This window comes from Leptosomus discolor, chromosome 23 (assembly GCF_034619465.1).
Source record: "Leptosomus discolor isolate bLepDis1 chromosome 23, bLepDis1.hap2, whole genome shotgun sequence".
Taxonomy (NCBI): domain Eukaryota; kingdom Metazoa; phylum Chordata; class Aves; order Leptosomiformes; family Leptosomidae; genus Leptosomus; species Leptosomus discolor.
The window spans coordinates 3466774-3489984 of record NC_141413.1 but is presented as its reverse complement, the minus strand read 5'-3'; the positions used below and the strand labels follow the sequence as shown (position 1 = coordinate 3489984).

The window sequence follows — 23211 nt, the reverse complement described above, 5'->3', positions numbered from 1 at the left end:
ATCAGAGTCATCTTTTACACTTACAAGGCTCAGAAAGAAAAGACGAAGGGGTCGGGGGGGTGGGGGGTGGGATATGCCGGGGGTGGGGGGACGGAAAAAGAATGAGAGAAAAGGGGAGAAGAGAAAAATTTGGCAACGATCCACCAGCATTCATGGGACAGTAACAGCTCAGCTCAGCTCCTCGACATACAGCGTTAGCGCCCGAGGTTTGCTCCCGCGCAAAGGGCATGCAGAAAAAAAAATAAAAAGAATAAGAATAATTTAAAAAAAAAAAAATATATATCCCCCAGCCCTCCCACCCCCCACCCCACCCCGCCCCCCAGCCAAAACCAGCCCCCAGCAACACACGGCGCCTCCGGACACGGAAGAAGGAGGAAGGGAAAACCCCGGGGAAAACGCGTGGCCGAGCCAGAGAGCGCCCAGAGCGGGATGATGCCTCCCCCGGGGATGGGGAGTTGGGGGGGGGGGGGGGGGGGGGCAAGGGGGAGATGGGGTGTTCCCCCTCCTCCCCTGCCCCGCCAAGCGCTGGCTGGGGAAAAGGGGTGCGGGAGGGGACACACGCCCTCGGGCGGAGCCGGCACCCCTGTGCCGGGGCGGGGGGACCCCTGGCCCCCGGCGGAGCAGCCTGTGCCCCCTAAGAGACCCGTTCTCTTAGTCTAAAGTGCTTTCGACGCTGCGTCAGTGCTGGCTGGATCGCCCCGAGCCCCCCACCCCGAGGCACAGCCCCCCCCCCCCCCCCCCCCCAATTCCGTGGCACCCACATTCCCCCCAGCCCAACCCTGGCACCCCTGCTAAAACCCCGCCAGCACCCAGAGCCGGCACCCAGCCACCCACCTGTCCGGGGAGGGGGGAAAAAAACCGGGGTGGTGGGTGCCCCTTTGTCACTGGGATGGGGACACGGGGGGGGGCTCGCCGGGGGACACACACACACCCCCCCCCCTCCCAAAGGCACCCACCGTGCCGCCCCGCCTGGGATCAACCGCGGGTCCCCGCGGGAATCGCTCCCAGGGGCAGCGCCGGATTTTTTATTTGGGGGGGGGGGGGGGAGGAAAGGGGTGTCTGTCGTTGTGTCCGTGCCCCCCCCCCCCCTCCCCCCCTCACCTCGCTTACCACCCAGCAGCCCCCCGTGAGCGGGGACCCCCGTGGGAATTCAAAAATAAAGAGCTCTCTCTATGTACAGGGACCGGGGAGGGCAAGAGCGAAAGCGGCGTCCAAAGAACAACAGCCACCACCAGCAACACCGAAACGCCACAAGCACAGCCGGGGGGGGGGCGAGGAGGGGGTCGCGCCCCCGCCCCCCCATCCACCACCGCCCACCCCACCCCCCCACCAAGAGACACCCACCCCCCCCCCCCCTCCCCAGACAGAGACGGGCAGAGAGGGGGCAGTGGGGTGTCCCCCCCAGCCCCCCAACCTACGGCCGAGCGGCTGGGTTGGTTTTTTTGGGTGGGTGTTTGGTTGGGTCAGGGTTTGGTTTGTTGTTGGTTTTGTGTTTTTTTTTTTTTTTTCCCCCTTTTTTAAATTTTTTTTTTTTCTTTTTTTTTTTTGTTTTGTTTTCTCATCTTTTGGCTTTTTTTTTTTTTTTTTGTCTTTTTGTTTTCTGCAAACACAGGCACTGGAAGGGGGGGGGGGGGGGTGGAGGGGGGGGGGTAGCGGAGAGGAGCAGGAGGCCGGGGCGGAGGGAGGAGGAAGAGGAGGAGGGGGGGGGACAGGCATGCGGACGCGTGCTTCGGGGCCGCAGCTCCGGCTGCCGGCTCGGCTCCCATCGCCGTCTCCGTCGGGCTGGAACCAGGACAGCCACCGCGAGCTCTGCGGGGATTTGGCGGCGAGATGAACCGGAACCGCGGCACCCCGGTGGCCCCTCTCCCTGGACCCCCATCCCTGCTCTCACCTTCACTGGAGCGGGGCGACGGGGGCCCCCGAGCCGTGGAAATGGACGTTCTGCCATTTGCCGTCGCGGCGGTGCCAGACGCGGGTCTCCTCGGACTGGCTGGTGCGGGGCCGGCCCTGGGCGTCGATGTACTGGGTGAGGCGGATGTAGGCGATGCAGGCGGCGTCCTCCCCGATGACGTGCACGTGGGGGTTCAGGATGGTGGTGTGGATCGGCTTGTTGTTCTTGGAGAGCACTGCCGGGGGGGTGGCCGTCAGCGGAGACCCGGTGGGAGGGGGGGTGGTGAGGGCAGGGGAACGGGCAAGGGTGGGCGGCCAAGGAGGTACCGGGGATGGGAGGGCTCAGGGAGGCAGGTGGGATGGGCAGGGAGGTGTGATGTGCAGGCAGGATGGGCAGGGAGGGAGGGAGGGATGCAGGCAGGGAGGATGGACAGGCAGGATGGGCAGGGAGGGATATGGGCAGGGAGGCATGGACAGGCAGGGAGGGAGGGAAGCAGGCAGGGAGGGGTGGATGGACAGGCAAAGAGGGAGGGATACAGGCAGGAGGGACAGGCAGGAGGGACAGGCAGGGAGGGAGGGATACAGGCAGGAGGGACAGGCAAACAGGGAGGGATACAGGCAGGGAGGGCTGGATGGGCAGGCAGGCAGGCTGGACAGGCAGGGAGGGAGGGATTGCAGGCAGGCAGGATGGACAGGCAGGGAGGGAGGGATTGCAGGCAGGCAGGCTGGATAGGCAGGCATGATGTGCAGGGAGGATGTGCAGGCAGGATGGGCAAGGAGGGGTATGGGCAGGGAGGCATGGACAGGCAGGGAGGGAGGGATGGGCAAGCAGGCAGGGAGGGATACAGGCAGGAGGGACAGGCAAACAGGGAGGGATACAGGCAGGGGAGGGGGATGGACAGGCAGGCAGACACAACCAGCAGGCAGACGGGACAGGCAGGCCAGATGGACAGGCAGACGGAATGGGCAGGCAGGGAGGGATAAAGGCAGGAGGGACAGGTAAGGAGGGATACAGGCGGGGGGGGGGGATGGACAGGCAGGCAGACAGAACAGGCAGGTAGATGGGAGAGGCAGGCAACAGGCAGGCAGGAGGGACAGGCAGATGGAATGGTCAGGGAGGCAGGATGGACAGGCAGGGAGAAATATAGGCAGGGAGGGGTGGATAGACAGGCAGACAGGACAGGCAGGCAGAGATACAGGCAGAGGCAGGCAGAGATACAGGCAGGGGCAGGCAGGGATACAGGCAGGGAAGGGTGGATGGGCAGGCAGGACAGGCAGGCAACAGGCAGGATGGGTGGGTGGATGGACGGGCAGGGAGACAGGACGGGCAGGGAGATAGGATAGCCAGGGTGGGCAGGGAGGGTGCGGGCAGGCAGGACGGGCAGGCAGGCGGGAGAGACACAGATGGGGAACAGGCAGGACAAGCAGGGCAGCAGGCAGTGGCCAGGCAGAGGATGGGCAGGGGAACAGAAAGGACAGGCAGGGGATGGGCAGGATGGATGGACAGATGGACAGGCAGAAAAAGGCCAGGGGATGCAGGCAGGCAGGGTGCAGGCAGAGCACAGGCAGGGCGCAGGCAGGGTGCAGGCAGGACGCAGGCAGGGCGCAGGCAGGGCGCAGGCAGGGCGCAGGCAGCGTGCAGGCAGGACACAGGCAGGACGCAGGCAGGGTGCAGGCAGGGAGCAGGCAGGGCGCAGGCAGGGTGCCGGCAGGGTGCAGGCAGGGTGCCGGCAGGGTGCCGGCAGGGCGCAGGCAGGGCGCAGGCAGGGCGCAGGCAGGGCGCAGGCAGGGTGCAGGCAGGGCGCAGGCAGGGAGCAGGCAGGGCGCAGGCAGGGTGCAGGCAGGGCGCAGGCAGGGCGCAGGCAGGACGCAGGCAGGGAGCAGGCAGGGAGCAGGCAGGGCGCAGGCAGGGCGCAGGCAGGGTGCAGGCAGGGCGCAGGCAGGGAGCAGGCAGGGCGCAGGCAGGGTGCAGGCAGGGCGCAGGCAGGGCGCAGGCAGGACGCAGGCAGGGCGCAGGCAGGGCGCAGGCAGGGCGCAGGCAGGGAGCAGGCAGGGCGCAGGCAGGGCGCAGGCAGGGTGCAGGCAGGGCGCAGGCAGGGTGCAGGCGACGCAGGCAGGACACAGGCAGGGCGCAGGCAGGGCGCAGGCAGGGTGCCGGCAGGGTGCAGGCAGGGCGCAGGCAGGGCGCAGGCAGAGTGCAGGCAGGGCGCAGGCAGGACGCAGGCAGGGCGCAGGCAGGGCGCAGGCAGGGTGCAGGCAGGGCGCAGGCAGGACGCAGGCAGGGCGCAGGCAGGGCGCAGGCAGGACGCAGGCAGGGCGCAGGCAGGGAGCAGGCAGGGCGCAGGCAGGGCGCAGGCAGGGCGCAGGCAGGACGCAGGCAGGGCGCAGGCAGGGAGCAGGCAGGGCGCAGGCAGGACGCAGGCAGGGCGCAGGCAGGGAGCAGGCAGGGCGCAGGCAGGGCGCAGGCAGGACGCAGGCAGGGCGCAGGCAGGGCGCAGGCAGGACGCAGGCAGGGCGCAGGCAGGGAGCAGGCAGGACACAGGCAGGACGCAGGCAGGGTGCCGGCAGGGTGCAGGCAGGGTGCAGGCAGGGCGCAGGCAGGGCGCAGGCAGGGAGCAGGCAGGACGCAGGCAGGGTGCAGGCAGGGTGCAGGCAGGACGCAGGCAGGGCGCAGGCAGGGCGCAGGCAGGGCACAGGCAGGACGCAGGCAGGGCGCAGGCAGGACCCAGGCAGGGCGCAGGCAGGGTGCAGGCAGGGTGCCGGCAGGGCGCAGGCAGGGAGCAGGCAGGGCGCAGGCAGGACACAGGCAGGGTGCCGGCAGGGTGCAGGCAGGGTGCAGGCAGGGCGCAGGCAGGGAGCAGGCAGGACGCAGGCAGGGTGCAGGCAGGGTGCAGGCAGGGTGCAGGCAGGACGCAGGCAGGACGCAGGCAGGGAGCAGGCAGGGAGCAGGCAGGGCGCAGGCAGGGTGCAGGCAGGGCGCAGGCAGGGTGCAGGCAGGGAGCAGGCAGGGCGCAGGCAGGGTGCAGGCAGGGTGCAGGCAGGGAGCAGGCAGGGCGCAGGCAGGGCGCAGGCAGGGAGCAGGCAGGGAGCAGGCAGGGTGCAGGCAGGGTGCAGGCAGGGCGCAGGCAGGACGCAGGCAGGGTGCAGGCAGGGCGCAGGCAGGGAGCAGGCAGGGTGCAGGCAGGACGCAGGCAGGGTGCAGGCAGGGCGCAGGCAGGGAGCAGGCAGGGCGCAGGCAGGGCGCAGGCAGGGCGCAGGCAGGGCCGGGCACTCACAGTTCTCGAAGTAGAAGCGGTGGAAGTCCATGCCCTCCACCAGGTTGCCCAGGGCCTCGGGCTCGAAGGAGGTGAGCCCCGGGTCGCAGATCTTCCTGCAGGGCAGCGGGTCAGCAGCGGCTCCGCCCCGCCCTGCCACGCCCCGCCCACCCTGCCCCACCCAGCCCCGCCCTGCCCCACCACGCCCCGCCCACCCTGCCCCACCCCCGCCCCGCCCCACCCACCCTGCCCCACCCTGCCCCACCCGGCCCCGCCCACCCGGCCCCGCCCGGCCCCGCCCACGGGCCCCACTCACGCGTAGGCCTCGAAGTCCCCGTTGTTGACGGCCTCGATGAGCTGCTCCGTGATCTTGATGATCTCCTGCTTGCGGGCTGGGGGGGACAGGGCCAGCGTCACCGCCCCCGCCTTGTCCCCGTCCCCGCGCCGGGGTGCCCTGGGATGGGGGGGGGGGGGGGGGGCGATGGAGAAGGTGGCGGGGGGGGACCGGGCGGGGAGAGGGATGGAGACACAGCGGGGGGGGGGGGGGGAGAATTGGGATGGACATGGTGACGTGGGACGTGGGGAGGGGACACATATGGGGGGGCAGGGGGACAGGCACAAGGACCTTGGGGACAGACAGACCTTGGGGACAGACACAGGACCTTGGGGACAGACACAGGGACCCTGGGGACAGACACAGGACCTTGGGGACAGACAGACCTTGGGGACAGACACAGGGACCTTGGGGACAGACACAGGGACCCTGGGGACAGACACAGGACCTTGGGGACAGACAGACCTTGGGGACAGACACAGGGACCTTGGGGACAGATGGACCTTGGGGACAGACGGGCCTTGGGGACAGACACAGGAACTTGGGGACAGACACAGGGACCGTGGGGACAGACAGACCTTGGGGACAGACACAGGGACCCTGGGGACAGACAGACCTTGGGGACAGATGGACCTTGGGGACAGACACAGGGACCGTGGGGACAGACACAGGGACTTGGGGACAGACACAGGGACCGTGGGGACAGACACAGGGCCCTCCGTGCGCCCAGGCCCCCCCCAGCTCTGCCACACCAGTATCAGCAGCCCCACGGCCCAGGGGTCTTGTGCCCTCCCAGCATGTCCCAGTGCTGCCCAATGCCATCCCAGTGCTGCCCAGCGCCATCCCGTTGTTACCCCTGCATGTCCCAGTATATCCCAGTGGCATTCCAGTGCAACCCAATACGTCCAGTTCTATACCAGGGTCTCCCAGTGCCATCCCACTGTGGCTCAGTGCCATTCCAGTGCATCCCAGTACCATCCCAGTGTGTTACAATACATCCCAGTTCCACGCAAGCGCGTCACACCACATCCCACTGCAATCCTATCACATCCCAGTGCGGGCCAGTGCATCCCAGTGCTGCTCCAGTGCACTCTGATACACCTCAGTGCATCCCCAGTGCCATCCTGTTGCATCCCAGTGCATTCCAATATGCCCCAGTTCCATCCCAGTGCAACCCTACTGCATCCCAGTACATTCCAGTGCATTCCACTACATCTCAGTTACATCCCAGCGTGTTCCAGTGCCATTCCAGGGCATCCCAATACATCCCAGTTTACACCAGCACATCTCAGGGCCATCCCAGTGCATTTCAATGCAACCCAGTGCCAACCTACTCTGTCCCAGTGCCCTTCCAGTGCATTCCAGTTCATCCCAGTTCCATCCCAGTGTATCCCAGTGTCATGCCATTGAATTCCAGTGTGTCCCAGTGCACCTCAGTACAATCCCAGTGTGTCCCAGTACCATCCCAATGCAGCCCACTCCCCTATATCCCACTGCCTCATTTCATCCTGATGCCACCCCAGTGCGTCCCAGCACCTCCCAGTGCCATCCTACTGCATCCCAGTGCCACTCCAGTGCATTCCAATACAGCCCAGTTCCATTCCAGTGTGTCCCAGTACTACACCAGAGCATATCATTACACTCCAGTTTGTCCCAGCACATCCCAGTGCCATTCCACTGCATCTCAGTGCCAATCTACTGTGTCCCAGTGCTATTCCAGTGCATCCCAATACATCCCAGTGCATTGCAGTACCATCCTATTGCTTCCCAGTGCATCCCAGTACCATTCTAGTATATTCCAGTACACTCCAGTTTCATCCAGTGCATTCCACTGTGATTCCAGTGTATCTCAATTCATCTTGGTATCATCCCAGTGTATCCCAGTGACAGTCCCTATTCCATCCCAGTGTATCCCAGTGACACCCCACTGCATCTAAGTGCACATCTACTGTGTCCTAGTGCCATTCCAGTACAGCCCAGTTCTATCCAGTGCACCTCAGTTAATCCTGGTGCCATCCCACTGTGTCCCAGCATCGTTCCATTGCATCCCAGTGTGATACAGCACATCTCGATGCATTCCAGTGCCATCCCAGTCCATCCCAGTGCCACATCAGTATATCCCAGTGCATCTCAATGCTACCCTAGTGCATGTTGGGGCATCCCAGTGCCATCCCAGTGCACCCTAATGCACCTTGGTGCCATCCACAGGATCCCAGTTCTGTCCCTATGTCATTGCAGTGTGTCCCAGTCCATCCCAGTTCCTTCCCAGTTCACTCCAAGGCATCCTAGTGCCATCCCAGACCACCCCAGTGCTTCCCCGTACCATTACAGCACATCCAAATCCATCCCAGCTCCATCCCAGTGCAGCTCAGCTCCATAGAAGTGTATCCTAGTGACATCCCAGTGCATCCCAGTGCAGCTCAGCTCCATCCCAGTGCATCCCATTACAACCCAGCTCCATCTCAGTGCATCCCTGCTCCATACAAGTGCAACCAAGTGCATCCCAGTGCATCCCAGCACCCTCCCAGTGCATCCCAGTGCACCTCAGCTCCAACTCAGTGCACCCCAGCTCCATCCCAGTGCATCCCAGTGCCATCCCAGGGCATTCCAGCATCCTCCCAGTGCATGCCAGTGCACCCTGGCTCCAACCCAGTGCACCCCAGCGCCATCCCAGTGCATCCCAGCTCCATCCCAGTGCAACCCAGCTCCATCCAAGTGCATCCCAGCGCCATCCCAGTGCATTCCAGTGCAACCCAGCTCCATCTCAGTGCAACCCAGCTCCATCCAAGTGCATCCCAGCGCCATCCCAGTGCATTCCAGTGCACCCTAGCTCCAGCCCAGTGCACCCAACCTCCAGCCCAGTGCATCCCAGCTCCATACAAGTGCAATCCAGTGTCATCCCATAGCATTCCAGCACCCTCCCAGTGCACCCCAGCTCCATCCAAATGCATCCCAGTGCTACCCCAGTGCACCCTAGCTCCAACCCAGTGCACCCCAGCTCCAACCCAGTGCACCCCAGCTCCCTATAAGTGCATCCCAGTGGCACCCCAGTGCATTCCAGTGCACCCTAGCTCCAGCGCAGTGCACCCCAGCTCCATCCCAGTGCATCCAATTGCAACCCAGCTCTATACAAGTGCATCCCAGTGCATTCCAGAACCCTCAGTGCATCCCAGTGCACCCCAGCTCTATCCCAGTGCAACCCAGCCCCATCCGAGTGCATCCCAGTGCAACCCAGCCCCATTCAAGTGCATCCCAGTGCATTCCAGTGCACCCCAGCTCCATACAAGTGCATCCCAGTGTCACCTCAGTGCACCCTAGCTCCATCCCAGTGCTACCCAGCTCCATTCCAGTGCATCCCAGTGCCATCCCAGTGCATTCTAGCACACTCCCAGTGCATTCCAGTGCACCCCAGCTCCATCCTGGTGCACCCCAGCTCCGTCCCGGTGCACCCCAGCACCATCCCAGTGCATCCCAGCTCCATCCCAGTGCAACCCAGCTCCATACAAGTGCAACCCAGTGCCACCTCAGTGCACGCCAGCTCCATCCCAGTGCATCCCAGCTCCATCCAATTGCATCCGTGCCATCCCAGTGCACCCCAACTCCATCCCAGTGCACCCCATCTCCATCCAAGTGCATCCCAGTGCCATCCCAGTACATTCCAGTGCACCCCAGCTCCATCCCAGTGCACCCCAGCTCCATCCAAGTGCATCCCAGTGCCATCCCAGTACATTCCAGTGCACCCCAGCTCCATCCAAGCGCATCCCAGTGCCACCCCAGCGCCCCGCCGCCTTCCCGCGCCCCCCGTCACCTTTGGTGTCCTCGTCCTCGATGGTGGTGTTGGTGCTATCGGACGACTCCTGCCAGCGGGACGGCGGCGGTGCCGGGAGGAGGGTGGGGGTGGGGAGGGAGACACAAACAGAGCGGGTCAGAATCGGGCCCGGCTGGGGGCGATGAGCCCGGCTGAGGCTCGGCGGGACCCCGGCGAGGCCAGACGCCGCGGCGGTGGCAGAGGGGAGCCCCCCGCCGTCACCGCACCCCGGGCGCGCTCCTCGCCCGCTCCAGCGCCACGCCAGCCCCCTCCCCGCCCCGCGCCGTGGCTGATGCTGGGGGAGGAGGATGGAGGTGGAAAGCGGCACCCCAGGAGCCCGGGGGGCTGGCGAACGCGGGCGAGGCGAGAAGGGAAGAGAGGCAGCAATACCTTGATGCCGTCCGCGGGGTTATGAATTACGGTAGTTTGAGGCTCCTATGGGAGAAGGGAGAGAGACAGAGGCGGGGGGACGGGGGGGACGGGGACGGGGGACAAGCGAGAGCCCGGGGTGGGGGACGACAACGGAGGTGGGGGGACGACGGAGCGAGCAGCACGCGGACGGGGGCGAAGAAAGACCCAGACCGGATTCGGGGAGGGGGCAGAGGAGGGGTTGGGGGGGGGGGGGTGGGGGGGAGAGAAGCAGAGAGTCATTAGTCCAGCGAAAGCCAAATGGTTTAATTCACAGAAAGACGGAGTGGGGGGGGGAAAGGAGGGAAGAAAGTGGGGGGCGGCGGGGGGGTGGGGGAGAGAGAGAGAGAGACGCAGCGGGACCCCGTGGACGGCCGAGAAGGAGCCGGCCGGGTCGTGGCGGGCAGCCCCGTGCCCGTGTCCTGCGCTCGCTGGGCAGCCCCGTGCCCGTGTCCTGCACCCACCTTGGCGTCCGCATGGCCAGGGCATCCCCGCCTCCTGCACCCGCTGCGCCGGCCCGGCACCCCCGTGCCCGTACCCTGCACCTACCGTACCGGCAGGGTCACCGTCACCATCCCTGGGCCCGCGCCCGTAGCCTGCACCCGCTTTGCCATCGTGTGGCGGGGGCGTCCCCCGTGCCCTGACCCTGCACCCACCTTGTTGTCCCCACACTGGGGTTGTCCACACGCCCATGTCCTGCACCCCCCTTCTCCCCGTGGCGGGGCACCCGTGGGTCCGCAATCTGCACCCACCTTGGCCCCGTGGCGGGGCACCCGTGGGTCCATGTCCTGCACCCACCTTGTCCCCGTGGCGGGGCACCCGTGGGTCCATGTCCTGCACCCACCTTGTCCCCGTGGCGGGGCACCCGTGGGTCCGTGTCCTGCACCCACCTTGTCCCCGTGGCGGGGCACCCGTGGGTCCACGTCCTGCACCCACCTTGGCCCCGTGGTGGGGCACCCGTGGGTCCGTGTCCTGCACCCACCTTGTCCCCGTGGCGGGGCACCCACGGGTCCGCATCCTGCACCCACCTTGTCCCCGTGGCGGGGCACCCGTGGGTCCGTGTCCTGCACCCACCTTGTCCCCGTGGTGGGGCACCCACGGGTCCGCATCCTGCACCCACCTTGTCCCCGTGGCGGGGCACCCGTGGGTCCGCGTCCTGCACCCACCTTGTCCCCGTGGCGGGTCACCCGTGGGTCCGTGTCCTGCACCCACCTTGTCCCCGTGGCGGGGCACCCGTGGGTCCACGTCCTGCACCCACCTTGTCCCCGTGGCGGGTCACCCGTGGGTCCGTGTCCTGCACCCACCTTGTCCCCGTGGCGGGGCACCCGTGGGTCCACGTCCTGCACCCATCTTGGCCCCGTGGTGGGGCACCCGTGGGTCCATGTCCTGCACCCACCTTGTCCCCGTGGCGGGGCACCCACGGGTCCGCGTCCTGCACCCACCTTGTCCCCGTGGCGGGGCACCCACGGGTCCGTGTCCTGCACCCACCTTGTCCCCGTGGCGGGGCACCCACGGGTCCGCGTCCTGCACCCCCCTTGTCCCCGTGGCGGGGCACCCATGGGTCCGTGTCCTGCACCCCCCTTGTCCCCGTGGCGGGGCACCCGTGGGTCCGTGTCCTGCACCCACCTTGTCCCCGTGGCGGGGCACCCGTGGGTCCGCGTCCTGCACCCACCTTGTCCCCGTGGCGGGGCACCCGTGGGTCCGTGTCCTGCACCCACCTTGTCCCCGTGGCGGGGCACCCATGGGTCCATGTCCTGCACCCCCCTTGTCCCCGTGGCGGGGCACCCATGGGTCCGCAATCTGCACCCACCTTGGCCCCGTGGCGGGGCACCCGTGGGTCTGCAATCTGCACCCACCTTGTCCCCGTGGCGGGGCACCCGTGGGTCCACATCCCACCTTACCTGCACAGCACCCTCGCGCCCATCCCCCGCACCCCCCCTCCCTCCCCTCCCCATGATGTGCCCCCTCCCCCCCCCCCGAAAATCCCCAGGGACGGACGGATGGACGGACAGCAGACGCGGGGGGGGGTGGGCGGGGGGCGCATGGCGATGGATGGGATGGGCTGGCGGGATGGATCCGGCTGCGGGGGGGGAGGGGGTGCGGGGGGGGGGTGCGAGGGGGGTGCAAGGGTGGGGGGCACCTACCAGCGCGGCGGGCGGGAGGGTCCCCTTGGGGCTGGTGACGCCGGCGCTGCCTTTGGTGCTGTTGGTCTGGGGCTGGGGGGGGGAAAGGCGGGGGGGGCGCTCAGTGGCAAGGGGGGGGGGCAGCCCCCCCACGGCCCCCCCCCGCATCCCCTCACCTTCACGCCGTCGGCCTTCTTGTTCAGTAAGCTCTTAGCTGCTGTGGGGGGGGGGGGCAGGATAGAGCGTCAGTGGCTGTCCCCTCCCTTGGGGACAAAAGACACCATGTACCCCCCCCCCCCCCCGCCCCGATCCCCCTCCCCCCGGCCCCCCACCCTGATGTCCCCCCTGGGTGCTGGCAGCACCCACCACCCCGGTGTCGGGGACACACACACACATACACAGAGGCTGGGAAGAGGGGTGTCCCCCATCCTAGGGGGGTGTCCCCAACCTGGTGGCCCCCACGGCGGGGGGGCAGGGCTGGCTTACCTTGGAGAAATGCAGAGAGGAAAGCGAGAGAGAGAGAGAAGGGGGGGGGGGAGGGGGGGGCGAGAGAGAAATGGGGGGGAAAAAGGAGGAAAGAGGGAAAAACATAAAAAAAAGAAACGTAAAAAAGATGAGTTTGAGTCCGGGGGGGTGGGGGCGGCCCCCTGTGCCCCCCCCCGGTGTCACCCTGGACGGGGACGAGGACGGGGTGGGGGGAGTATCTGTCACTGCTATCGCGATCCCTTGGGAGCTGGGGGGGGGGGGGGGCACATGGCGGTGGGTACAAGTGGCCTGGGGGGGGGGGGGGGGGGGGATGTGTCACCTCGAGCATCCTCGTTGCTCCTCGGAGCTCGGGGACCCCCCCGCCGGTGTCACGGGAAGGCGGGGGGGGGAGGGGGGATGCTGTGTGGTGACAAGTTCAGTGACAGCAGGGTGACATGGAGCAGCACCCAACGGGGGAGGGGGGGGGCGGCAGATGGGGCGGGGGGGAGGAGACACCCCTGCCCCCCCGCCCCCCCGCAGTGGCCCCACGGGGGTCCCTGGCAGGGTGTCCCCAAGGGTCCCGGTCCCTCCTCTGAAGCAGGCGGGCGCTGAGAGGTGGGGGTTTAAACCAGAGCCGAATTGGGGAAGGGGGGGGGCCGGGGGGGGGAAGATCCCCGGGTTGGGGGGGGGGGGGGGGCAGTTGGAGCCCTCGGGGGGGCACGGTTTAAGACCCGCCGAGTGTTTCGCGGCGCCACGAACACCGGCTGCAGCTCTCAGGAAGCCATGCGGGGGGGGGGGGGGGGGCATGCGGGGGGGGAGGGGGGGGCATGCTGGGGGGGCGGGCGGCATGCGGGGGAGCGGGGGGACACACACAGAGGGGGGGCCATGGGGCATGCAGCTCGTTTGCCCCCTCCCTCCATGCACCAGTGTGCCCCCCCTGTGTGCTGGGAGGGAGGGGGGAAGGGGGGGGGGCAGTGCCATGGGGTGGGAGCAATGGGGGGGGGGGCACCCTAAAATTATCCCTGCCCCCCCCCATAGCAACCCATTGCTGACCCGGGGGGGGGGGGTGTGTGTCCCCTGGGGGTGCCAACAGTGTCCTCCCCCCCCCCAGGGACCACTGGCCTGGAGCAGGGCACAAGCACCCCCGGGATGGGGGGGGGGGCGTGCAGAGACCCCCCCCGGGGCCAGCCTGGGGGGAGGTGACAGCAGCAAGAGAGGGGGGGGGGGGATAGAGGTGGGACAGTGGCATCTCTCCGTCCCCGTGGGGAGGGGGAGAGGCTGAGGGGGGGTGGGGGGGGGGTGACGGGGTGGGGGGGGGGGCCATGCATGCGCTCCGATTTCCGAGGAGGGCACCCGAAACCCGTTGGGGGGGGGGTGGGGGGGTGGGTTGTGGGGGTTTGAGGAAGAGGATGGTTGAGGGCAGGGACGTGGGGACGAAAGGGACACACAGAAACCAAGCGGGGGCCAAGGAGGATGGAAGGGGTCGGGGGTGGCCCGGGGGGGGCTCCCCCCTTTTTTTTTTTTACGGACGCGTCTACCTTGTTCCACCAGCCCCAGGGGGGCCCCGGCGGCGGCCGCCGACATGGTCGGAGGAGCGGTGGTCTGTCTGCCCACTGCGGGCAGGAGAGAGAGAGAGAGGAGAGAGAGAGGGAGCAGAGCTCCTATTAGGGGGGGGGGGGGGCACGTTGGGGGGTGGGGTGGGGTGGGGGGTGGGGGGGATGGGGTGTGCGGCCTGCAGCCAGGACCCCCACCTTCCTCCCCCCCCCCCACCCCCCACCCCTCCGACCTCCTCCAACAACACCTTCCTGGAGGGGGCGCCCCTCACCGCAGCTTCAGGCCTGGTGGTGGTTGGCGCTGGTTTGGTGGCCCCCCCCCCCCCCACCCCCTTGCCCACCCCCCCCCACCCCGCCCCAGCATCCCCCTCCCCCCCCCCCCCCCCCCTCCCAGCCACCAGCCACCGGAGTGGGGGGGGAAGGTGAGGTGGGGGGACACGGGGGACATGGGGACAGGGCACTACCTGCTGCTGTGTGCGTGGGGCTGGGGGGGCGGTGGCTGCCCCCCCCCTCCCTTGGCTAATGCATGCCCCCGTCCTCGCCGACAGGGAAAAAATGGGGGGGGGGTGTTTAGGGGGGGGGGGGGAGGGGTGAGAAAGAGAGAAAGACAGCGACAGAGAGAGGGGAGACGGGGGGGAAACCGGCTTCGGCGGGGGGGGCTGCGGCCCCCGGCCCCCCCCCCGCCAGCGGGAGCCCCCCCCCTTACCTGAGAAGTTCCTGGTGGCCAACATGGTGGTGAGGATGGCGCCCTGCGAGGGAAGGGGGGGGGGGGACACGCAGGATGAGGCCCTGGTACATGGCGATGGGCTGGGGGGCTGGGGGGGGGGGGGGGGCGGTGCAGGATGGGACCACGGCACGGTGGGACGTGCCAGGCAGGGCAGGATGGGACCGCGCCGCGCTGGGTGTCCCTGGGACGGGCCCGTGGCCCGTGGCAAAGCACCGTGTCACAGGGGGGGCACGGCCGGGGTGGGACCGTGGGGGGGGACGGGGACGGGCGGGGTGGCGCTGGGCCGCATCCAGCCCCATTATCTCCCTCACCTTGAGCTTCCTCCGGGCGTTGAACTTTTTCAGACACTCGACCGTCTCCTGCCTGTGCATCATGGAGGCCACGGTGGAGCGTTGCTGCGGGGGGACGGCGGGGTGGTCAGCGCCAGGCGCTGGCAGCCACCGGGCTCGGGGGGGGACGAGGGACACATCCAGTCCCACCGGCGGGGGACCCTCCGGGGCGGGGGGACCCCCGCAGCACTTACGCAGACCCACGGGTGCTTGAGGGCTTCGTGGGCTGTGATGCGCTTGGCGGGGTTGATGGTCAGCATCTGGTTGATGAGGTTTTTCGCTTCGGGGGTGACCGTGTCCCACTCGGGCGAAGGGAACTGGTGGGGGGGGACGACACACAGGGAGGGGACAGCTGGGGAGGGGCAGCTCCACGGTGCCTGTGTCCCTCCCCATGCACCCCCAGCCAGTCACGAGAGATGTGGCTCAAAGCCGTCCCCCAGCCTTGGCCTGGTGGTGATGAGCTGTAGTGTCTCTCAGTAGGTTCCAGAGTGAACGGGCCAAGCAGCTGCAGCGCTGGGGGCGGGGAGGGGGTGTGGCACCGGGGGACTTACATCGTAGGCACCAGCCTTGATCTGTTGGTAGAGTTTGTGCTGATCCTCGTCCCAAAAGGGCGGGTAGCCCACCAGCAAGATGTACAGGATGACTCCTGGGCGAGGGAGAGCAGGGTCAGGGCTGGGGGGGGTGGGGGGCGACAGGGACCCCCAGCCTCCCTGTGGCTCCCTCCAGCCCTGCCCAGGGCCAGCGGTGTCCCCAGGATGGCCCTGTCCCCGTGCCAGCCTCCCCAGTGCTGCCAGGATGGCGCTGTGCCCCGCGGCAGCACCCGGCTGCCTGAGAGAGCACGGCGCGGCCGGGACACGTGGCCTGGGATGGCCCCGGGGTGGTGACCGGGATGGGGACAGGGATGGGACCAGGATGGGGACCAGGATGAAGAGGAAAGGACCAAGATGGGGACAGGAATGGGGACAGGGTGGGGACCAGGATGGGAACAGGGATGGGACTAGGATAGGGACAGTGTTGGGCACAGGGAAGGGGACAGGGCGGGACCAGCATGCAGAGGACAGGACCAGGATGGACCAGGATGGGGACCAGGATGAAGAGGGCAGGACCAGGATGGGAACAGGGATGGGGACACGATGAAGGGGACAGGACCAGGATGAGGACAGGGATGGGGACAAGGTGGGACCAGGATGAAGGGGACAGGACCAGGATGGGAACAGGGATGGGGACAAGGTGGGGCCAGATGAAGAGGGCAGGACCAGGATGGGAACAGGGATGGGGACATGATGAAGGGGACAGGACCAGGATGGGGACAGGGATGGGACCAGGATAGGGACCGTGATGGGGACAGGTGGGACCAGGATGAAGGGGACAGGACCAGGATGGGAACAGGGATGGAGACAGGGTGGGACCAGGATGAAGGGGACAGGACCAGGATGAAGGGGACAGGACCAGGATGGGAATAGGGATGGGACCAGGATGAAGGGGACAGGACCAGGATGGGGACAGGGTGGGACCAGGATGAAGGGGACAGGACCAGGATGGGAATAGGTATGGGACCAGGATGAAGGGGACAGGACCAGGATGGGGACAGGGTGGGACCAGGATGAAGGGGACAGGACCAGGACGGGGACAGTGATGGGGATGGGGTGGGACCAGGATGAAGGGGACAGGACCAGGATGGGGAGAGGATGGGGACAGAGTGGAGACCAGGATGACTGGGATAGGCTGGGACAGGAACTGGGACGGGACCAGCACGGAAGTGGGGTGGGGATCAGGAGGAGACTGGGATGGGAATGGGACGGAGCCAGGAAGGGGCCAGGATGGGAGTGGGATGAGGGTGAGGCAGGGCCCGGGCAGGGCCGGGCTCTTACCGCACGCCCAGATGTCCACGGGTTTGCCGTAGGCCTCTTTGCGCAGGACTTCGGGCGAGAGGTAGCCGGGCGTGCCCGCGAAGCCTGGGCCGGGACGGGCAGGAGCTGAGCCGAGCCGCGGCGGGCAGGACCGGCACGGGCACGGGCACGGGGACGGGGCTGGACGCGGTGGGCAAGGGCCGGGGCACACGCACGGGGCAGGGCCGCGGTGGGCATGACTGGGATGCAGTGGGCATGGGGGCCGCGGTGGGCAGGGGTGGGATGCGGTGGGCACAGGGCAGGGACAGGGACAGGGTGGGCACAACTGGGACATGGTGGGCATGGGGGACACGGCGGGCACAGGGCAGGGCCGCGGTGGGCACGGGTGGGACACAGTGGGCACAGGGCGGGGACAGGGCGGGCTTGACTGGGATGTGGTGGGCATGGGGCAGGGCCAGGGTGGGCATGGGGGACGCGGTGGGCACGGGTGGGGACGCGGTGGGCACGGACACGATGGGCACAGGGCAGGGCTGTGGTGGGCACGACTGGGAGGTGGTGGGCACAGGACTGGGACACCGTGGGCACAACTGGGACATGGTGGGCATGGGGGGCGCGGTGGGCACAGGTGGGACGCGGTGGGCACGGCGTAGGGACGCGGTGGGCGCGGTGTAGGGGTGCGCAGGGCACGGACACGATGGGCACGGGGGCAGGGCTGTGGTGGGCACGACTGGGAGGTGGTGGGCACAGGACTGGGACACGGTGGGCACAACTGGGGCATGGGGGCATGGGGCAGGGCCAGGGTGGGCATGGGGGACGCGGTGGGCATGGTGTAGGGACGCGGGTGGGCACGGGTGGGATGCGGTGTAGGGATGCGCAGGGCACAGACACGATGGGCACGGGGCAGGGCCAGGGTGGGCACGACTGGGAGGTGGTGGGCACAGGACTGGGACACCGTGGGCACAACTGGGACATGGTGGGCAACGGGCAGGGCCAGGGTGGTCACGGGGGACGTGGTGGGCACGGGTGGGACGCGGTGGGCACGGCGTAGGGACGCGGTGGGGCGCGGTGGAGGGGTGCGCAGGGCACGGACACGATGGGCACGGGGGCAGGGCTGTGGTGGGCACGACTGGGAGGCGGTGGGCACGACTGGGAGGCGGTGGGCACGGGGCAGGGCCGCGGTGGCGCTCACCGAACCAGGCCTGCTGATCGCCTTGCACCTCGATGGCGAGGCCGAAGTCGGCCAGCTTCACCGCCGCCCCTTTGCACTTGCTGGCCAGGAGCAGGTTCTCGGGCTGCCGCGGGCAGAGCCGGGCGAGGGGGCACCGGGCAGGGGGGTTTGCGGTGGGGACGGGGAGCAGGAACGGGGGGGGGGGGGGGGGAAGCAGAGGGGGCTTTGCAGCCGCCATCCAGCGGGTCCTGCCCGTCTGCCACCCCCCCCCCCCCCCCCCGTGCCCCGGGTGCTCCCAGCCAAACACCCGGGGGTGCCCGGGTGGCCCAGCCCCATGGCCAGCCTCCCCCCCCCCGTGTCCCCCACCCCACCCCAAAACCATACTCCAGCCCCACTGCGGGGGGGGACGTGGGGGTGAGCGGGGGGGGGGGGGGTTCGCACTGAACACCCAGGAGGAGCGCGCTGTGCGCTGGGGCGGGGGTGTCACATGTCCCCTGGAAAGGGGAGATGGCAGCTGGGGGCACCCGGAGCAGACGGGACCCCCGGCCAGCCCCAGGGGGAGCTCAGTGACCCAAGACCCAGGGCTCAGGGACCCCTTGAGCCAGCCGCCACCCCCCCCCCCCTCAGGGACCCCAAGACCTGAGATGGACACAGGGGGCGGGGGGGGGGGGGGTGACACTCACCTTGAGGTCCCTGTGGACGACCCCCATTTGGTGACAGTGGAGGACGGCCTCCAGGATCTGCTGGATGCAGTGGCTGCACGCAAAAGGCGGGGGAGAGGGGGGGGTGTCAGGGGCACGCTGCCCCCCCCCCCACTCCCAGCTCCTGCACCCCAACCCCCACCTGGGGGCACCCATGACCTGGGCCCACCCAAACCAGCCCCCCCCCCCCCCTGCTTGCCAGCACCCCGCTGTGCCCTGCGGGGGGGACCCTACAAAACCAAGCAGTAGTCTTATTTTTGGGGGGGGGGGGTGCTGAGCTTGGCACCCCCCCTTCCCTCCCCGACCGTGCCCCTACCTGGAGTGGGAGGTCACCCCTGCGGGGGGTAACCCCTGCGGGGGGGGGGGGGGGTGTCACCCCTGGGTGCCCATCAGGGCGTGCTCCCACCTTCGCACAGAGCTATGGGGGTCACCCTAATGGTGCTGCTGTGCCCCCCCTCCCCCGTGGGGACCCCCCCCACCCCGGCCCTGCTGCTGCCTGGACGCCGGGGTCCCCCAGACAGGACTCACAGTGGGGGGGGGGGGGGGGGACGGGGGGGGGGGTTGCGGGGAGGGCGGATGGAGACGAGACAAGAAAGAAAGAGGGAAGGAGCGGGGGGATGAGAGGCTGAAATGGGGTGAAGGGGGGGGGGGCCCCCCCGCTCGGCTGGGGGGTGCTGGGCATGGAGGGGGGGGGCAACCTCCTTGTAAAGGGCGGGGGGGGGGGGGGCAAAAAAAGTGAGGGGACGGGTCAAGAAAAGGAGGGAGGAGAGAGCCCCAAAGCGGGGGTCCGGTGAGGGGAGCGGGGGGGGGGGGCCGGGGAAGCGGATGCTCCGGCGGGTGGGGGGCAGCACGGGGGGGGGGGGGGCACGGCCCCCCCCCAGGCGCCCCCCCCCCCCGTTATACTGACCTGCGGCTCCCTCTGCACAGGGGCAAAGTGATGGGTGGGAGAAACGCGGGCTAATAGCTCATGGACACAGTGACTGCAAAACAAAACGGGGGGGCGGGGGGCGGGGGGGAGAGAAGGGGGGAGGGGGGGGCAGGGGGGGGTAAAGGGGGTGGGAGGGGGACAGGATGGGGGGGCAGGGGGGGATAAGGAGGGTGGGAGGGGGGCAGAGATGGGGATAAAGGGGGTGGGAGAGCAGGATGGGGGGCGGGGGGGGATAAAGGAGGTGGGAGGGGGGCAGAGATGGGGATAAAGGGGGTGGGAGGGCAGGATGGGGGGCGGGGGGGGGATAAAGGGGTTGGGAGGGGGGCAGAGATGGGGATAAAGGGGGTGGGAGGGGCAGGATGGGGGGCGGGGGGGGGATAAAGGAGGTGGGGAGGGGTGGCAGAGATGGGGATAAAAGGTGGGGCAGGATGGGGGGGCAGGATGGAGGGCAGGGGGTAGGTTGGGGGGGTAAAGGGGTGGGAGTGGGGGGCAAGGGGGGGGCAGAGGGTGGGAGGGGAGCAGGATGGGGGAGCAAGGGGTAGGTTGGGGGTAAAGGGGTGGGGAGGGGGGCAGAGGGTGGGAGGGGAGAAGGATGGGGTAAAGGGGGGGGCAGAGATGGGGATAAAGGGGTGGGGGGGCAGGATGGGGTAAGGGGGGGCAGGGGGTGGGGGACAATTGGGGTAAAGGCGGGGGGGCAGGAGAGGGCCAGAAGTGGAGGGGGGGGGGGCAGGATGGGGGGGGCAGGAAGGCAGGGGGGGGTTCAGGAGGCCAAACAGAGGGAAGGGGGTGCCGGGGGTGGGGGGCAGCAAGCGGTGGGGGCAGCGGTGGCCGGACAGACGGCACACGGACAGACACACGGACATGCCCCGAGCCCGAGCGACGCATGATGGGAGACGGGGAGGGATTGGGGGGGGGGGGGGGGGGGGCCACACGGACGGAGGGGGGGTGGGGGGGGCACGGGAGTGGGGGGGGGACGGGGACGAGGAGGGGGGTGGAGATGGGGGGAACGAGAGAGGGGGAGAACAATGTTGTGAAAGCCAGAGACCACGGGGACGGAACACGGCGGGCACACAGGGCGCTGGGGGCTCAGCACCGGCACGGGGAGGGGGGGGCCCTGGGGGCCCCCCCCTCACCCGCCACCAGCCCACCCCCACCTCCCTGCTCAGCACCTGTCACGACAGCGCCAGGCCTCAGCGGCGGGAGGGGGGGAGCATGGGGGGGGGGGGGGGGGGGGGGGGATGGGGGGGGGGGCGGCCACCGAGCACCCAGCAGCAGGATGGACCCGGTGGGGGGTTACAATAATGGGGGAGGGGGGGTGTACAATAATGGGGGGGGCACCCCCCCACCCACTGGGTGCCCCTCCTTGCCTGCCTTGCTGGAGCTGCCCCATCCCTGCGGCCCCCCCCACGGAGGGGGGGGGGGGGACTGGGAGGTGCTGGGGGTGTCCAGAGAGGGGGGGGGGTTGGGGGGGGGGGTGTCGGGGGGGGGGCGCGGGGGCTCACCTGGCGTCGGCTTCGCTGTAGTACTCCCGTGCCACGATGTCCTCGAAGAGCTCGCCGCCCGTCACCCTGCAACGCAGCCGGGCCACCGTGTCACCCCCGGCACCCCCCAACCCACCCACCGTCCCGCCAGGACCCCCCCCCCCCCCCCTCCCCAAATACCGCCCCCCCCCAGCCACACTCACAGGTCGAAGACGAGGTAATGGAACCCCTCCTCCGAGATGCTGTCGTGGAGCCGCACTGCGGGGACAGGGACGGGGACAGGGACAGGGACAGGACGGGGACAGGCTCAAGCCCCGGCCCGGCTGCCACGTGTGGCACACGCGTGTCTGTGGCACACAACGACCCCACACCCAGCATGTCCCCGGGGAGGGGGGGGGCCACCCAGCAGGACCCCAGGGGTGGCACCCAGCGCGTCCCCAGCGTGGGACCCTACATGTGACTAGGGGGACATCCAGGACGTTCCCAAGGGTGGCGCCCAGCAGGACCCCAAAGGTGGGACCCTACATGTCCCCTGGGGGGGCACCCAGCATGTCCCTGGGGGGGCACCCAGTGTGTCCCAGGGCTGATACCCAGCAGGACCCCAAGGGTGGCACCCAGCAGGACCCCACATGTCCCCAGGCTGGCACACCCCCCCCCTTGGTGTCACCCAGCGTGTCCCCGGGATGGCATTCAGCCCCGTCCCTGGGGTGCTCCCAGCAGGACCCCAGGGGTGACCCCCCCGCCCCGTCCCCCAGGGTCCCCCCGCGCCCCGGCACTCACCGATGTTGGAGTGCTTCAGCAGCCGGCAGATGCGGGCCTCCGCTCCAGCTTCTGGTGGTCTGGGGACAGAGGGCTCAGCCAGGGCCCCCCCGCGCCCCCCTGCCCCCCCGCCCCCCCCGGGGGCCGCCCGGTCCCCCCCCCCGGCCGAGGAGCCCTGGGGGCGAGTGCTGAGGTTCCGCGGGTGGCTGTGGGCGTGAACAGCGGGGGGGGGGGGGGGGCGGGGGGGGGTGTGCAAGCGTGTGGGTGTGCAAGAGTGTGGGTGTGCATGTGTGGGGGCTGTGCACGTGTGCAGGTGTGCAAGTGCGGGCAGGTGAGTGCAGGTGTGGCAGGTTTGCACATGTGACCAGATGTGCAGGTGTGGGCAGGTGTGCAAGTGCGGGCAGGTTTGCACGTGTGGGGCAGGATTGCACGTGTGGGCAGGTGTGCACGTGTGTGCCGGTGTGCAAGTGTGGACAAGTGTGCAAGTGTGGGCAGGTTTGCACGTGTGGGCAGGATTGCACGTGTGTGCAGGTGTGCAAGTGTGGGCAGGTGTGCAAGTGTGGGCAGGTTTGCACGTACGGGCACCCGTGTGCAAATGTGGGCAGTTTTGCGCAAGTGTGTGCAGGTGTGCACATGTGGGCAGGTTTGCGCGTGTGTGTAAGTGTGTGCAGGTTTGCACGTGCGGGCGCCCATGTGCAAATGTGGGCAGTTTTGCACACGCGTGTGCAGGTGTGCATATGTGCGGGTCTGCACGTGGGTGTGGTTGTGCACGTTTACACAGACGTGCATGTGTGTGCCTGTACATCTGTGGCTGTGCACGTGTGGATGTGAGTGCACATGCGTGTGGGTGTGCAAGCACGGGTGGCTGTACGTGTGTATGTGCGTGCACATGTGCAGGTGTGCATGTGTCGCAGGTGTGGGTGCATGGGTGCTTGTCCATGTGTGGGGGGGTAGCACGTGTAGTTGTGCACACGTGCAGTTGTGCACACGTGTGCAGGTGTGCCTGTGCGTGTGGCTGTACCTGTGTGGCCGTACGTGTGTGCACACGCGCACCCGTGTTTGACACCGTACGAGTGTGCGGCTGCACTCGCGTGTGCGGCTGCACTCGTGTACGCGTGCGCACCGGGACGTGTGGCGGTACCTGCGCGTGGCCACACGTGTGGTGGCTCTGACCGCTGGTGCACGAGCACACGGCTGTTCCCGTGTGTGGCTGTACACGTGTGTGCGGCTGTACACATGTGTGCAGACTTACACGTGTGTGTGTGTGCCTGTGCACACAGGCTGGTGCCCAGCCCCAGCTGTGAGCGGGCATGGGTGTGCACCTGCTCACACACACCCCTGCACACGTGTGCGTGTGTACACATACGTGTGTAGCCATGATCACACGCAGACGGCTCACACGCAGTACACACACACCCCCCCCGCCTGCACAA

The 23211-nt window shown here is 68.4% G+C and overlaps 1 protein-coding gene across 10 annotated transcripts; it reads right to left on the bottom strand.

Moving 5' to 3' along the window:
- Positions 1-1893: 1893 nt before the first annotated feature.
- CAMK2B (calcium/calmodulin dependent protein kinase II beta) lies at positions 1894-21853 on the bottom strand. 10 transcript variants are annotated; one of them, XM_086477184.1, is made up of 18 exons: positions 21800-21853; positions 21223-21277; positions 21041-21106; positions 18593-18665; positions 17931-18033; positions 16763-16846; positions 15443-15537; positions 15086-15208; positions 14874-14957; positions 14542-14584; positions 13821-13895; positions 11994-12034; positions 11839-11910; positions 9677-9721; positions 9287-9335; positions 5461-5536; positions 5166-5260; positions 1894-2126 (listed from the first exon to the last, which is right to left on the bottom strand). In XM_086477184.1, the coding sequence occupies exons 4-18, from the start codon at positions 18617-18619 to the stop codon at positions 1894-1896; spliced, it is 1245 nt and encodes a 414-aa protein (XP_086333310.1). In that variant the 5' UTR covers positions 18620-18665; positions 21041-21106; positions 21223-21277; positions 21800-21853. The 10 variants fall into 10 exon arrangements, with proteins under 10 accessions (XP_086333310.1, XP_086333311.1, XP_086333313.1 ...); XM_086477185.1 differs by lacking the exon at positions 11839-11910; XM_086477187.1 differs by lacking the exon at positions 13821-13895 and having other exon boundaries at positions 11839-11888; positions 11984-12034.
- Between the last annotated feature and the right edge of the window lie 1358 nt (positions 21854-23211).